The sequence below is a fragment of the Corapipo altera genome, unplaced genomic scaffold (assembly GCF_003945725.1).
Source record: "Corapipo altera isolate COAL_440 unplaced genomic scaffold, ASM394572v1 53, whole genome shotgun sequence".
Taxonomy (NCBI): domain Eukaryota; kingdom Metazoa; phylum Chordata; class Aves; order Passeriformes; family Pipridae; genus Corapipo; species Corapipo altera.
The window spans coordinates 10,474,813-10,488,752 of record NW_020884900.1 but is presented as its reverse complement, the minus strand read 5'-3'; the positions used below and the strand labels follow the sequence as shown (position 1 = coordinate 10,488,752).

General features: G+C 46.8%; 1 protein-coding gene across 2 annotated transcripts in view; it reads right to left on the bottom strand.

The window, feature by feature from the left end:
* The window catches only part of PDLIM1 (PDZ and LIM domain 1), a 44,173-nt gene that overhangs the window by 7,385 nt on the left and 22,848 nt on the right, over nucleotides 1–13,940 (bottom strand). Inside the window, exon 4 of one of the 2 annotated variants that reach the window (XM_027649536.1) lies at nucleotides 4,487–4,677. In XM_027649536.1, coding sequence (XP_027505337.1) covers nucleotides 4,487–4,677 — 191 coding nt within the window. Of the gene's footprint in view, nucleotides 1–1,813; nucleotides 4,443–4,486; nucleotides 4,678–13,940 lie in introns of those variants that run through there. The other variant, XM_027649537.1, reaches the window with a different exon arrangement.

Here is a 13,940-nt window from a genome sequence, read left to right as displayed (position 1 = left end):
GAATTTGTACAGCAGAGTGAAATACCTCCAACTGCCAGGGCAGAAAAAACTTCACCCAAAAGCACATGTATCTTCTGAAAGGGTAAGGCCACAGACACAGAAATTATACTTGCAGGTTAAGGAGTCTCCCTATGCCAGCTGATTTATGGCACCTCCTGTTACAAAGGCACTTTTTTGCAGCAATCACCAGCAACTGGTGTCCTTTTCCATGCACACAAGTTCCCCGATGCAGAAACTTTGTAGGGGACAACTCCAACAACCTTTACTGTGTTTCAGACTCATACAACCATTACTGGATCTCATTGCTGCTACCATGGGCAACTTGCAATGCTGACTGACTAACACTGGATCACTGAGACTTCAATATTGGCAAGAAGATGGGAATAAAACCCATAAAAACAGAAAGAAAAGCACTGCTTATTTTTTACTAATGATATTTTACTATTTTATGCCAGCACATTTTGCAAAGTTTACAATCTCATAGCTGGGCTATAGGAAGGCCCAGTGCTCAGAGCACTCACTTTTGGAATGGAACAATTGCTGATGTCTGGGGCTCTTTTGTGACCATTATCAGCCGTCCAGGACAGCACAGCCAGACGGCAGTGTGACCACTTCTGGCATGCACAGCACTGACTATAAGCCAAAGCAGCGACTTACAGCAAGTAACTGCACTGAGTAACAAGGAAGGAGTAAATCCTCAGCCTCCCATTATCTCTAGGCTGCTGGCATGCAGCAAAGCTTGGCTATGTGGGTCCATGGATGAAGACACCAATTTTTCTGCTCTGAACTACATGGTGGTCAGCCCAGAAGAGGACTGGGAGCAGCTGAGGAGCCATGAGGTCTGGCTGTGTCCTTTCGTTCTGTCCCATGAAGGCCACGGGACTGAACACCTCCCTAGACCACATGTCACACAGCTGCAAACTGCTTGTTCACATAGTGGGATAACTCTGCTGAAGGTTCACAATTCAGCCTTGACTGGAGACCTCCTGTGAGATAGCTAAACATGGCTTCTGCTTCACCTGTCTCAATACTCAAGTCCTCCCTGTAAAACCCTGTAGCCTGTCACTCAGAGGCATGGGCACGGGGGTTCTCAACTTCCACAAAGCAAACATCAAAGAGCATGTAGGCCTTGTGATGCTGAGGCTCTCTGCAGGTCCTCTAAACCTCAGAGCGTGTTGAGCATCCCCCAGTCCTACAGGCAAACAGGCAGCCTGTGCTGCAGCAACCTCTGCAGACAAGCGGGCAGGGGTGGGAACACAGATGGGGCCCTCCACATGCCTGCTGCTCCAAACTCATGAGTGCTATGAGCCAAAGATGGAGACCACAGGTACCTGTTTCAGCCTGAAATGAAATATGCCCAGCACAAACCCCCATGGCCAGTGAAACAAAAGAACAAAGTCGTGTGGCAGCACCTGCTAGTCACAAACAACAACGGTCATTTCAAGTGTGGGAGAAACACCAGCTTTCAGGATAAAGCACTCTCCTACTCTCATCAAACCCATCTGCTGCAGGTGGCTCCTCCAGGAAAACCACCAGCTGCCATCAGGCCCCGGGTGTGGGTGTGCAGGGGCAATGGACACACTGACAGGCTAAACCCATGTTTTGGTGTTTCCCAGAGTGCTGGGCACAGGCAAAATGCAAACGAAGCTCCTGTGAAGAGTCATGCACTAATGTCAGAAGGGTGAAATGTAAATGCTGTTTTCTTGTGACCGGCCAATGTCATGAGCCACAGACAGGGACGAGGGACTCATGGACACCGAAATGCAGACGAGCAGATGTGCTGAGCTGGTTGCAGAGGCAGTGGACAGGTTACCTGGGGAAATCAGGGCTAACAGAAGAGATTTGCCCCTGCAGGGTGTCCATGATGTTGCTCTGCGAATAGAGCTGCAAGGGAGAATTGAACTGCCTGTGCAGCACTTTGAGTCCTGGCACCTCCACTTCCACGGGGCTGTTGGGGCAGACCTGGGCCGCGTGCTTCAGCTGCTCAGGCCCCACTCGGACCTGGCTGGGGACAGAGGAGGTGCTGTGCCTCCGCTGCGGTGACCCGGAGCTCTGTGCCTGCAGAGGGTTATAGACGGAGGCGACGGGAGCCCGCATGGCACCCACTGGCAATGGGCGGCTACGGCCCCACGTGTTCACACGGGCAGTGAAAGTTGTGTTTGTTTGGGGGTTCATTTGGAGATTACATTGTGGAATTGAGGGAAAAATGCGCAGGAGGAAGAAAGGAAAGAAGAAAGAAATTAATGAAGAATAAAACCAAATACTCCAAGCCATCAAGCAACTGCAGAATACTGTCTGAAGGACACCCACTGAATATATGACTTTACATTAAAGGCTTCTGGCTAATGCTGTGGCTCTGGTCTCGCACTCCAGGTGTGCCCACACAAAAACTAAAATGCAGGCACTCAACTGATGAGCAAATGCAGGGGTTGTAAAAGCATGAACATGTGGCAGCAGGGGTTTCACTGTGCACTAGTTCCCTGCACACACACTCATGGTCCCACTGTTCAGACAAGGAATGCCACCTTCATTGCTGCTCTTCCCAAAGCTAGCCTGGGCATCCTACTGATGGGCAAGCTTACCTCCCGTCCCAAAACAGATGTGCTCAGCAGCAGGGCTTCTCCCTTCCTGCCTGCTTTGTGACACCGAATCCAGTGCACATGTTTGCTTTTTTTTCTGTATGTACCCCAGCCCTGCATTTACATCCCACACCCTTTAAGGATGAAGCATGGACTGGGTCCCCAGTCATGTCACCATGTGCAGTGGCAGGATCAAGCTGCCGGGTTCAGATAGGCTGTGTATCTGCAGGGTGCAGGATGGGGATGCAGATAAATGTCAGGTAAACCCAGAGCAAGGTCAGCCATGTACCAAATAACTCAGCAAAACAGATGGGTAGAAATTTAATGGTAGCTGGAAGGTTGTGTGTAGGGAGAACCTACTGGGAGAACCAATCCCGTGCTTGTGCAATGGGGAGACTACAGCAGGTTTCTAGTGGCAGGCTGAGGTCCCTGGCTCCCACTGAAAACTGGCAGCAATTAATTTGCTTTTGGTGACACTAAACAAAAGCATCCACGGTTTCATCTACAGTTACCCCAGCATTCCTTTGCAACTTGCTGTGTTTCAGCAAGAAAAAGATTAAGGAGATGCCATGTATCCCACATGCAGCAGGGCTGGCAATGGACCTTCCTGTTAGGAGGAGCACAGTGAGCCACAGCACCAGAAGGGACCCACTTCTTTGCTGATCCCTGAAAAAAAAAGGGATCAGCCACAAGTTTCCAGCCAAATCTACCTGGCTTCCAGGAAAGTGCTCTCACCTGAAAGGGACTCCAGACTAGACCAGAGGTATTATTTGACTGCCAGCTGGTCCCATCAGGTTAATGCAAAGTCAGATTTTCCTTGTCCTGCTTTGCCTCTGCTCAGCCCCTGAACGAGGTTGCTGAGTCTACAAAGCAAATGAGGAACAATCTGTCACCTTGTCTGCCGGCTACAGCACTGTAACTCTGCCTAGAAGGGACCATGTTGCAGACAGGGCTGCAAGTGCAAGGGGCCAGCTTCAGTCAGGGGCAAGTTTTCAGGCTTGTTTTAAACCAGAATCTCAGGTCTTTATACCCTGCAAAAGCAGAGGTTGAAGTTGCTTTTGTCTCCCCATTCACAAGTCAGAAATTTAGTCGAGTGTTACCAAAAGCATTGGTATTGCAGCTTTTATTGTAAAAGTGGCCGAAGTCTTCCAAGCAGTTTGATATTGTTATGCAGAGACTTAGGGCAGTTAAGTAGCCTGACCAACACAGCCAGAAAGATTTCAGACAGCTCCTGGTTTATTACCTCCAATGAAAAAAAAGGGAAACGTTGAACTTCTACGATAAAGTAATGTCTTTGGTGAGGCTCAGATGCAAACACAAAAATTAACAGGCTCTTTAAAGGTTGGGACCCTTTGCAATCTCATACATAAAATCACTCACACAGGTATGAATGTTTCAGCTACTTTTAAAAAGTCCTGTGGAAAGCAAAGTTTGCTAACAAAGCACAGAAATACCCTAACTGTGCCAGAGCCTGTTTATGAATCCCAGGCTAGCCAGGAACAGGGATGGGTGCGCTTTCTGTTCTAGTTGGTACCTTCCTGCCCAGCACTGCAGCAAAGCCGGCACAAAACACTAACTTTACAAAGTGCTCATAACAAGCTGTCAGGCACCTGTTCAGACCAGCAGGTTGGTATGTCATGCTGAACGCACGTGGAAACTGCGTCGGTCTCTGCTAAACAAAGAAACACAACAGCATTAATTTCATTTCTGCATCTCATGAAACGTTCCCCACTCCTCTGAGCCCTGCCCCTGGGAACAACATCCAACACTTGTGCCTCTGCTACTTCCCTTGATCTGGAAGACAACTTTTCTGGGTTAACAAATTGGTGCCGTTGCAGCAAACTCGTGTCTCCTGGAGCCTTCCCCTGCAGGCCCAGGGAAGGATGGGAGGCAAAGAAGGTACTTACGGCTTGGTAGGCTCTGGGGCCCCAGGTGATGTTTTTGACTCCACCGCACTGTTGAAGGTCTGGATGTTCTCTGAGGAGTAGAGGCCTGCCGGGCTGTTGTATTGAGCAGTGATCACTCTGGGGGCAGAAGCTGTGGCAGCAGTGAAGGGCACTGCGCTCCGATTGTGTGCACTTCCTATGTGCCTTATTTCCTGCATGCAAAGGAGCAGAGGCAAAAATCAGAGGTGCTCAGGCATGCAGGTGGATGTGAGAGGGCAGCATGGAGCAAGCAGCCACTGCACTGGTGGCCTTTGTGTGTGGTCTCAGCTGAGGAACAGGCAACCACAACCACCAAAGCAGGTGAGCATCCTCCACATGTCATGAGGGCCCACCCTGGAGGGCTTCAGGATGACTGACCTTCAGGACATTTCAGAGTTGACATACCGGGAACATAAGAGCTGAGAAACACTGCCAGAGCTATTAGCTCAAGGTGCCACACACCTGGGAACTCCTCCAAGGCTACGATAAACCACAGGACCTACCTTCTCATGCAAGACTATAGATTTTAAGCATTCCTTGCAATTTCTGAGAGGAGGGCTGATTTCTATGGAAAAGTGAAGATAAGGGGCAGAAGGAGGAGCACGGCTCAATGACATCTGAAAATTTGGCTTCCCTTACATGAGGGTTACCCAAAAGGAAGGGATTTGCCATTACTACAGGTGCTCTGGAGCATCTCTGCTCCTTCAGCTAAGACTGGGGTTCACAGCTCTCTTTGATGAACAACTTTGGAATTTCAGGATATGAAATTGCCAAAATAAAGGTGGGAAGATGACCATTGTTAATACAAAAGACTGCCCACAGGCAGTGACAGCTAACTGTCAGCAACTTCTTCAGCATCAGAAGTATAACATATCACCCAGATGGTTCTGGGTTTGCTGCAAACTGGAGGCTCCCAGCAGTATTAGTGTATACTTAGAAATATGGCTACAATTTAATAAGGGGCAAATCCAAGTTAAATAAGACACAAAGTAAGACTCTTCTTAATCACAGGCAGCACTAACAAAAATGGGGATATTTCTAAGCCCATCATCAGTTCAGCAGGCTGGGAATTGGCAGACTTAGGGTAGAGATAACAACATCCAGGGTTTACTTCTCCCCAGAGAAAATACTTGACCAAAGCAAGTAGAAAGTACAATGGGGCCTTACTAGAGCAGGACTAACAGTCACAGAGGTGGCTGACATATGGAGGGCTAAAAGATGGCACCAAAACATGCTTTTTGAAATGTTTCAGCCAGCTGTAAAGATTTGGCATGGCTTCAACACAGGGCTAATATTCAGTGGCATAGGATGAAACAGGGCACTTCTTAGCGTGCTGGGCCCATGGGTCCCAGCTCTAATTAACACAACCAGTTCCCACTCCCACTCTATACAGGCGCTGACTTTTACAGCAATGACGTGAGCCTTCACTGCACTGTAAACATCTCACAGCATTTGTTTGATAGAGATATAGTTACAGGATAAACAGTCTCCAGAAAAAAGTATGACTAAATCCACCTACAGATTTTTCTTTAAATCACTTTTATGTCCCCAGACTTCCTTAGGCAGCTGGATAAGCCTTCCCAGACTGACAGATGGGAGTCATCTCATTTCATGGTGTTCAAATGCTACTTATGGCATCAAGCAGAGCATAGGATCCCTGAGAGAAGAGCAGCATGGATCCAAACACTCATTAGTTACAAGTCATTTGAAATCAGTGGGGTAGCTCAAGTTGTTCAGGTGTGGGGTGACAGGGCTGCTCTCCCATGGCTTTCTGGCCAAAGTGTACGGATGTCAGCCATGAAGCTTTCCCACACACCAAAGGAACAAAGAGTGGGGTAATTAGCTAATCTCCCTTTGTTTCAATCTCATTCAAACCACAGAATAGCACTCAAGAAAACAGTCTTTTCCCATGGCAAAATTGTAGACTTCAGCAAAAGAAAAAAAAGTTACTTCAGCCTGTATATCACACCATGGGGAAAAATGATCTGATATCAGCATTAAATACACATGCTAGCCCACCATTTGGAGGCCACGAATGGGAGAGGGTTACAGATATGCACATAAATAGTCGCTTTAATGAAAGACAGGCAGAAGATTTAGGCTAAGGGGGCTATACTCTTAGGTCAAATAGGCTCAAAGTTGAAAACATGTCACAAAACATATTGCAGAAACATTTAAGTAATAACCAAGAATTAGAGAAAATAATTTACAGTACTTTTTTTGAAATTCTGATTTCCTAAGGAAGTAAAGCATCTCCATTACATACCCCACATGAATATGGGCACATTTCCACATCCACCTTTGTCAGCCAAGCCCAAATCAGCTTGACAGTGATGAAGGCCTCAAGGATCCTATACTTCCTACAAGTGTTCAGAAAATAAGGCAGCTAGAGGGAGAAGAGAGACTGACAACACATTAGAACATTGATTCTGAGAAGAACTGCAACACGCACTCAGGCACAGAACCCACACAGGAGCTTTTGGCCTACTTTTGATCACCAGATAGGTTTTCTGCTGTGTAGTAACATCTAAGACCATAAATGAAGCTTTCAAAAGTATCAGGACACCTGTAGTAGCTCTCAGGTGGACAAAGGTCACTGATCATAAGGGAGTTTATAATGGTTAAATAGAGAAATTGGTGCAAAAGGTGGTGTCTGAAGATTAGATTAGAAAAATCCCATTTGGAGAACAGTGCTGAAGGTGTATAACCCAAGAGTCTGTAGACAAGTATTACAAGAGCAGTAACATTATAAAGGTCATTTGGATAATCCAAATTCTCCAGCGCTTCCTGTCACGCCACGCTGCTCTTTCTGCTTGAGCTGTGGAAGGAATTTGCAAAGAACAAGTGCTTTCATGATCCCAAGATCAAAAGATAATGTGTTTTCACTGTCAAACATATTTACTCAGGGATTTTCCAGAACTGCCAATCCAGGCCCTGTGCTGTGCAGCAGTTTTGTTAAAGCCTCAGCTTCTGGAATCATGTGCTTCTGGGAGAGTCTCTGACTTAGTACTGGAAAAAAAGTCAGATATGTGATATTCCCAAAAACCTGTCCACCAGCAGGCAAGTGAAAAATGTTAGTACAAAAATGCTGCTATACTCTGTATGTGTGGGGACAGCAACTGGTTTATGCAGTTCAGGTGCCTGCAGTTTGCAGCGTCTCTAAACCTGTGGCATTCCCAGGACCAACCAACACAAGGAAAAGAGGGCAAGCAGCACTAAACAGCATCCATGGCTGGGGCACAAACTGCAAGAGCAGTAAGCAATCCTCTGTTTGCAAAGGAAGAATAAAAGGACAAGATCTTATCCAGTAAGGACATGACCTGCTCTTTCTTTGACAGTAGTACAGAGGACGGTGACTAACATTAGATCTCTTCAGAGATATCTTCGGTTGGCACCTGCAGGCAGATCTGAATCACTCGTCTCACCATCCTTGCAAGTCTTCCTTGCTGCCTCAGTCCCCTTACACCAGCCCTGTCTGCAGCAGGTCGCAGTCAGCAGCAAGCAGGGATACTGACAGTGGCTATTTTGGTCTGAAGCTGGGATATGGAAGCTCCAAATCCTCCAGGCAGGATATTCAAGAGTAGTATTTTACCACTATAATCTGATACTGTGATAGTTGAATTGCCTTGTCTGCACAGACACTAGCCCCGCTCCCCTCCTTCCTCTGCAGAGGCATGTCTCCAGAGGGGCTGGCAGAGTAGCTAAACCAAGCTAAAATAGATTAGCAACTGCACAAACTTCTCTGCTAGCTGCTTCTGAACTCTCACTTCAAAATTCAGCCATTCCTTCAACAGCCCTCTCCCTACCTGAAACTACCTCCCCTATAAGAACAAGCTCCAAGTGGCTTTGGAGCCCAACCCCATGTGCTCCAGGCACCAGTGCCAATCTTCTCATTCCACAGAAAAAGCGATTTCTCAATCCCAAGGACAAACAAGGTTTGCAGGCCCCCAGCTTTTGGTTAAATATGCTCATCTTCTGCCAGGTGAGTTTTTTGGGTGCCTGCTGTTAGTGTCAGTAGCCCTCTCTGGGGGCAGATGGGGGCACTGCACCACAGCCATTCCAGCTGGGTGCTAAGGGGCTTCACCACCATCACTCCAGCCCTCTTGGCAGAGAGCTGCCAGCAAAGGTACCAGGCTGGGGGGACAGGGAAAATATCCCTGTGCCAGGGCAGGAAGCAGATCAGCATTTCCTACTGCACAGGCTGCAGGCTGCGTCATGGGGAATTTTCTGGGAAAACAATGGCCCCTTCCTCCCTCTCAGGCCATGCTTGGCGACACTGACGCCCAGCCCACAGCTACATCAGCTGTCACCTCTGTGCCTGGGGCCAGCCACCAGCTCATGGTGTGGGCAGCTGCTGCCTCTTCACCATACACCAGGGATTGACATGGCTACCACCACTGGACCCGTTTGTACCAGGAATTGGGATGTGGAACTCCAAGGAAATTCCCAGCTGTGAGTGAGGCAGACAGACAGACAGCCAGTCCAGCATGAGCCACCTCAATCAGCTAAGCTGGGGCTCATTCCATGAACCAGGGGCACAAAACCATCTGGAAACCTGTGGGGCCTTGTGTGCCCTTGGGCAGGTTGAGGGTGGACTGGGGTGAGGGTGGGCTTTTGGCACCCTTCCACCCTGCAGTGACATGTCCAAGGCCATTCTGGCTGCTCTGATCTCACCACCACCATAAACAGGAAACTGGAGGCTTTTTGTACTCACTAAATAAACTAAACCAAGATGTGAGGGGTCAGACAGCCTCTCCCGTTTAGTGGGGTTTCCTCTCTCCACAGCACAGCCTGAAGGCAGCCAGCAGGGCTGGGGCCTCAGAGGTGCTGGCTACTGCCCTGCTGCCACCACACCTACAAAACCCTCTCTCCCCTGCCTGCCCTCTGCCCCTTCCCAGACCATCTCTCTGCAGTCCTCAGAGGAAAGGCAGGCCAAATACAGAGCAGGGGGCTGCTTGAAGCCACCAAAAATTAGTTTCAGGTGTGGAGTAATGATTTGGAGACTGGCCAGCATAGTTATTTCCTAAAGCTCCAGCTCTTGGAATAGGGGGATTCACTCTGACCTCATGTTACAAATCAAAAAAAAAAAAAAAATTAGCGCCCAGGCCCTGCAGTTGCAAGGAAAAGCAAAAGCCTCCACAGCCCCACAGAGCAGCTCCCCACCCCTGGAGCAGCTGCGTGAGCCGACAAAACCCACTGCCCCATATGGCCCCAGAAACATGGGATATTTTTGCATCCCGAGTCAGAACCTGGAGGCTCGAGGCCGGCGATGCTGGATTGCACACCTCGAGAGCCATGCCAAAAGGAAACAAGATTAAACATCTCTCAGTATAAATGTTTACTCAGCTCTAAGAAAGCAGGCCCCTGACCAAACCTCAGGGAGCAAGAGCATTCTGGTCCTGCTGGCAGTGAAGGAGAGCAAAGACCAGCAGGTAAACCCCAGCTCCATCCTTGCCCTTGCAAAGCCACCCATGGGCAAATGCTCATGCCCAGCAGGCGTGCTGGGGAGGGAGGCTGCTTGTGCCAAACATGTAGCAACAGCTCAGAAGAGGACATCTTCATGGCAAACTCTACCTCATGCTATGTTTCATCAGCTGTGATCACAAGTATTAAAAAGTGCCTTTACTTTCACCTCTCCCTCTGTTATTGTTTGGGGTTTTTCAGCTATGGAAAGATCTTTTGCAATGCTTTGAAATCTGATTAGAAATTAGGAAGGGTTTGGGGTTTTATTATTGTAGGGGGGTAAAACAACAAGACTGGCTTCCCACATCTTCTGCCTTCACGTCCCTAACACATTCCACACCCATGCAGTAACGCCTTTTAACCAAAACCAGCAGGTCGCGATATGCCAGCACAGTTCCCTGTCTGAAACACAGTGTTGTTACTTTATATACTTATTGCTTCATGCATTGCCCACACATGCACTGCCTTATCAAAAGCCAAGTCAGCCACACACCCAGTTTCTATAGCCCTTGCCTTCTTCGTATCCAAGGAAATAAAATACATAAGACGGAAACAATGACATCACTCTGCAAGGATAAGGATGAGCATGGGACAGGCACTTCTAAGAAGTCTTGGGAAGACAGAAGTGGCTGTCTGACTCTCTCATCCTACAACTACCCTGATTCACCTTCAGAGCTCCTCCAGATACATGTCTGGAGGTTATTTCTCTTTTAAAAAACCAAACAACAAAACAATGGGCTTTCCTTGTGTTTGAAAGCCCATACTTTCTGGGGCTAAGAGAAGCTGATCTATCCATCTCAAACCAAGAGTTTTCACAGACATTCTTGAGAGCTGATGTTAATACCTGTGCCTTGCTGCAAATGGGGTATGTGGTCTTCAGGGAGCTGGATAAGTTTATCTGGAAATAGTTCTGGTGTTCACTGCCCTTGCAGATGGACTCTCAGCTCTTTCCTGCCATTAGCTCACTCAGCAAAAACAGAGACCTTCTCCCACAGAGCCCAGCTCTGACAAGAGTCAGAGGGTATAGAGTTTTATTGTTTATTTTACCAAGGGGCAACACAGCCATGCACACCAGTGCATGAGTCCAGAGCTTAACGCCTGGTCCAGGATCACCAGAGCTCATGGCTGACTCTGAAAGGTATGCTGGTCTCTGGTCAGTATCATAAGCAATTAAAATTACCTTAGTCACCAAGTAACTTGTTCTCTCTTGCTGAGATCACTTTTCTCAAGAAACATTATGCAGAGGGGAGAGGCAGACATGTTATTTTAATCTTTCCCACTGTGGTGAGGAAAAGTTCTTGATGGGAAAATGCCTGTGATGCGAGTGATTGCCCTTAGGAGCTGGGTGAGAAGGGCAAGTGAAATAACCCAGTAAATATACTAAGAAACCGTCATTTCCTTCCTCTAATGTTGCCATGGTCACACCAAAACAAAGCTGCCTCAGCTGCTGAGCCATCACCACCAACGAGCTGCTGCACCTTTTGATGAAATGCAATTTTGTCACTCTTATCTCAGTTTAAATTAATTTAGAAGGATAAGGATAATGGCAATGAAATAATAATAAAGCTGTATGGGCAAAGGTCAGCTTAGACAATGAAGTCAGTCTTTGGATTCAGAACTTTGGGGAATGCATGGGAGGTTGTAGAATGCCTTTTTGTTTTCCAAAGGCAAATAAAAGTATCTTGAACTTACATTCCAAGTAAGGGAAAACACTTCCACAGAGATGACACAGCATGTCACCAAATGTCAGCCTCCCAAAGGATTACAGAAGTAAAGAAATAGTCTGTTTCAAATTGGGTAAAAAGCGTGTAAGCAGTGATCTTAAAAGTGATCTAGCTAGTCATACAGTTCTTGAGACAAACTGAAAATTATTTTGCAAGATCTAGTAACTGCACTGATAAAATAGGAAGACAAAAAGGAAGTAGACAAGCATGAGAAATTTTTTTTAAGACACCGAAGGTAGGAAAGGCAACATCAAACATTAATTCTAAGAAAGGTGGTAACATATCTGAATAACTACAGTCCAATTACGACACCAAAGGTTTAAAAGGTTTTTTTTTTTCCTTCAGCCTGAAGTAAGGCTATTCACATGATTATATGTCTGCATTCAAAAGGCTATATGCGAAGCCAGTGACAACCATTGTCAGAGGACCCTGGATCAGGACTTCATCGAACCCCTTGGACTTAGTGTATCCTATTTTCTTTGGTAAGTGAGTTAATAAGTGTTCTGCACAAGACTGATGCCAAGGAAAGCAAATATACTGTTTTCACTGGCCAGCAAGTTAAAAAAACCTGAACAGCTCAGCCCTGCCTTCAAAGATTCAGCTCTACTCACAGCTTCAACCAATCCTGTTGGAAAAATGAGATCAGCATCTTTGTGGTAAACTTCATAGCAGTTTGCCATGTTGGTATATATATGCACAGCATCTTCTGCCCTCTGCTACTGCTGATGTGCAGCAGGCCTGGCCAAAACCCCTGCCAATGCTGCAAAGACAGCCCCACAGCAACTTGGCCAACACTTGCCACAGTCTCTGACAGGAGTCAGCTGCTCTGCTGATTTCATGCTCCAAGCAGACAGACCTCACTACAAACCTGCTACCCTCAGCTACTGAAAAAGGAAATGGGTATATTTAAAAGAAAAAAAGCCAAACAACAACCCACCAAACAAAAAACCTAACACCTTAAAACTTGATGGCGTTCACACTTTTCTTTGGCACAGCAGATTAGGATGTTTGGGCACCATTATCCAGTAAGAGTAAATAAGAGCTTGTGGTTTGGAGACATGATACATGTCCCCTCACACTGCTGAACTCCTCTGAATATGTGGCAGGCAATGCCCTTTAGAGGAAAGCCCAGTGCTCTGAACAACAGCAAGCCCCACTCACATAGGCAACTGCAAATGACTTGATTGGCTTAATTTTAAGGAAAGGAAGAAGAAAAGGCAAGACTTCTGTGGAATTTTGAATGTTCTTTTCACATTAGGAAATAACTTTTCTAGTATCAGCCATCAGGAGGGGTCAAAGCCTAATTTTCAGGCAACAGTTGATTCTTAGTACAACAGTAAGACAAGGGTCACTGATCAGAAAGCTTTGTAACAGGAATCTCTCCATAGTCAGTTTTGCATCAAATTCTTCTGCTCAAATCAGTTACAGGTTGTTACCATCAAATTCAGTTGTGCCATACTTACAAACTAGCAGTATTAGGATATCTATCCAATGGCCAGAGCTAGAGAACTAGGACTGAGGTTAGGATTTAGGAGGGGATGTGCTCCACCACCAGCATTATTACTAAATCCTGACTAGCCTGACCTTCATGATGCCCTTGAACTGGACTTTCAAAAATCAGGGCAAGACTAGAGTTAAGGTTGGTCTTTCTCACCCATGTTTCTTAGTTGCAGTAAAATCCCTGAAAGAATCCAGGGCTGATTCACATACAAATACACCACGCAAAAGGCAGCTGACTAAAGGAAAGCCATTGATTAGGGTTAAAACTGCCACAGGAAGTGAGTTTAAGAGGTGGCATCAGCTAATTATAATAGCTTATGTTTAGTATTTGACCAGCAGCGGATATCTATTCAGTGACCCAGGCAGGACTGGGGAAAAAAGTGCAGTGGTGGGGCAGCAAGTGACAGGAGGGCTGCAGCAGCAGGTTTCTTGCCGAAGCTAACTTTGTGAGCTATTTTAATTTCCTTCTTGAGGCATGTGTTGTGCCCTATGTTTAATTTTGGTGCATTTCGCTAAATTCTGGTTAATGGTTGAGCTGGGAAATTGGTCTCTAGGATTGAGTCTCCTGCTGAATTAAATGACAGCCCTCTGCAGCCTTGAAGTAAAGCCTCAGTGCAGACTCTGTCCCGCTACTTTGGCAAGAAATAGCCTCCAAGACTCAAGGCTGAAGCAGAGCATTTCAAGAACTTGGGCAGCAGAAGAGGGACCAGATCTCAGCTCAACAGTGTCACAGACAGGTGTCACCACAC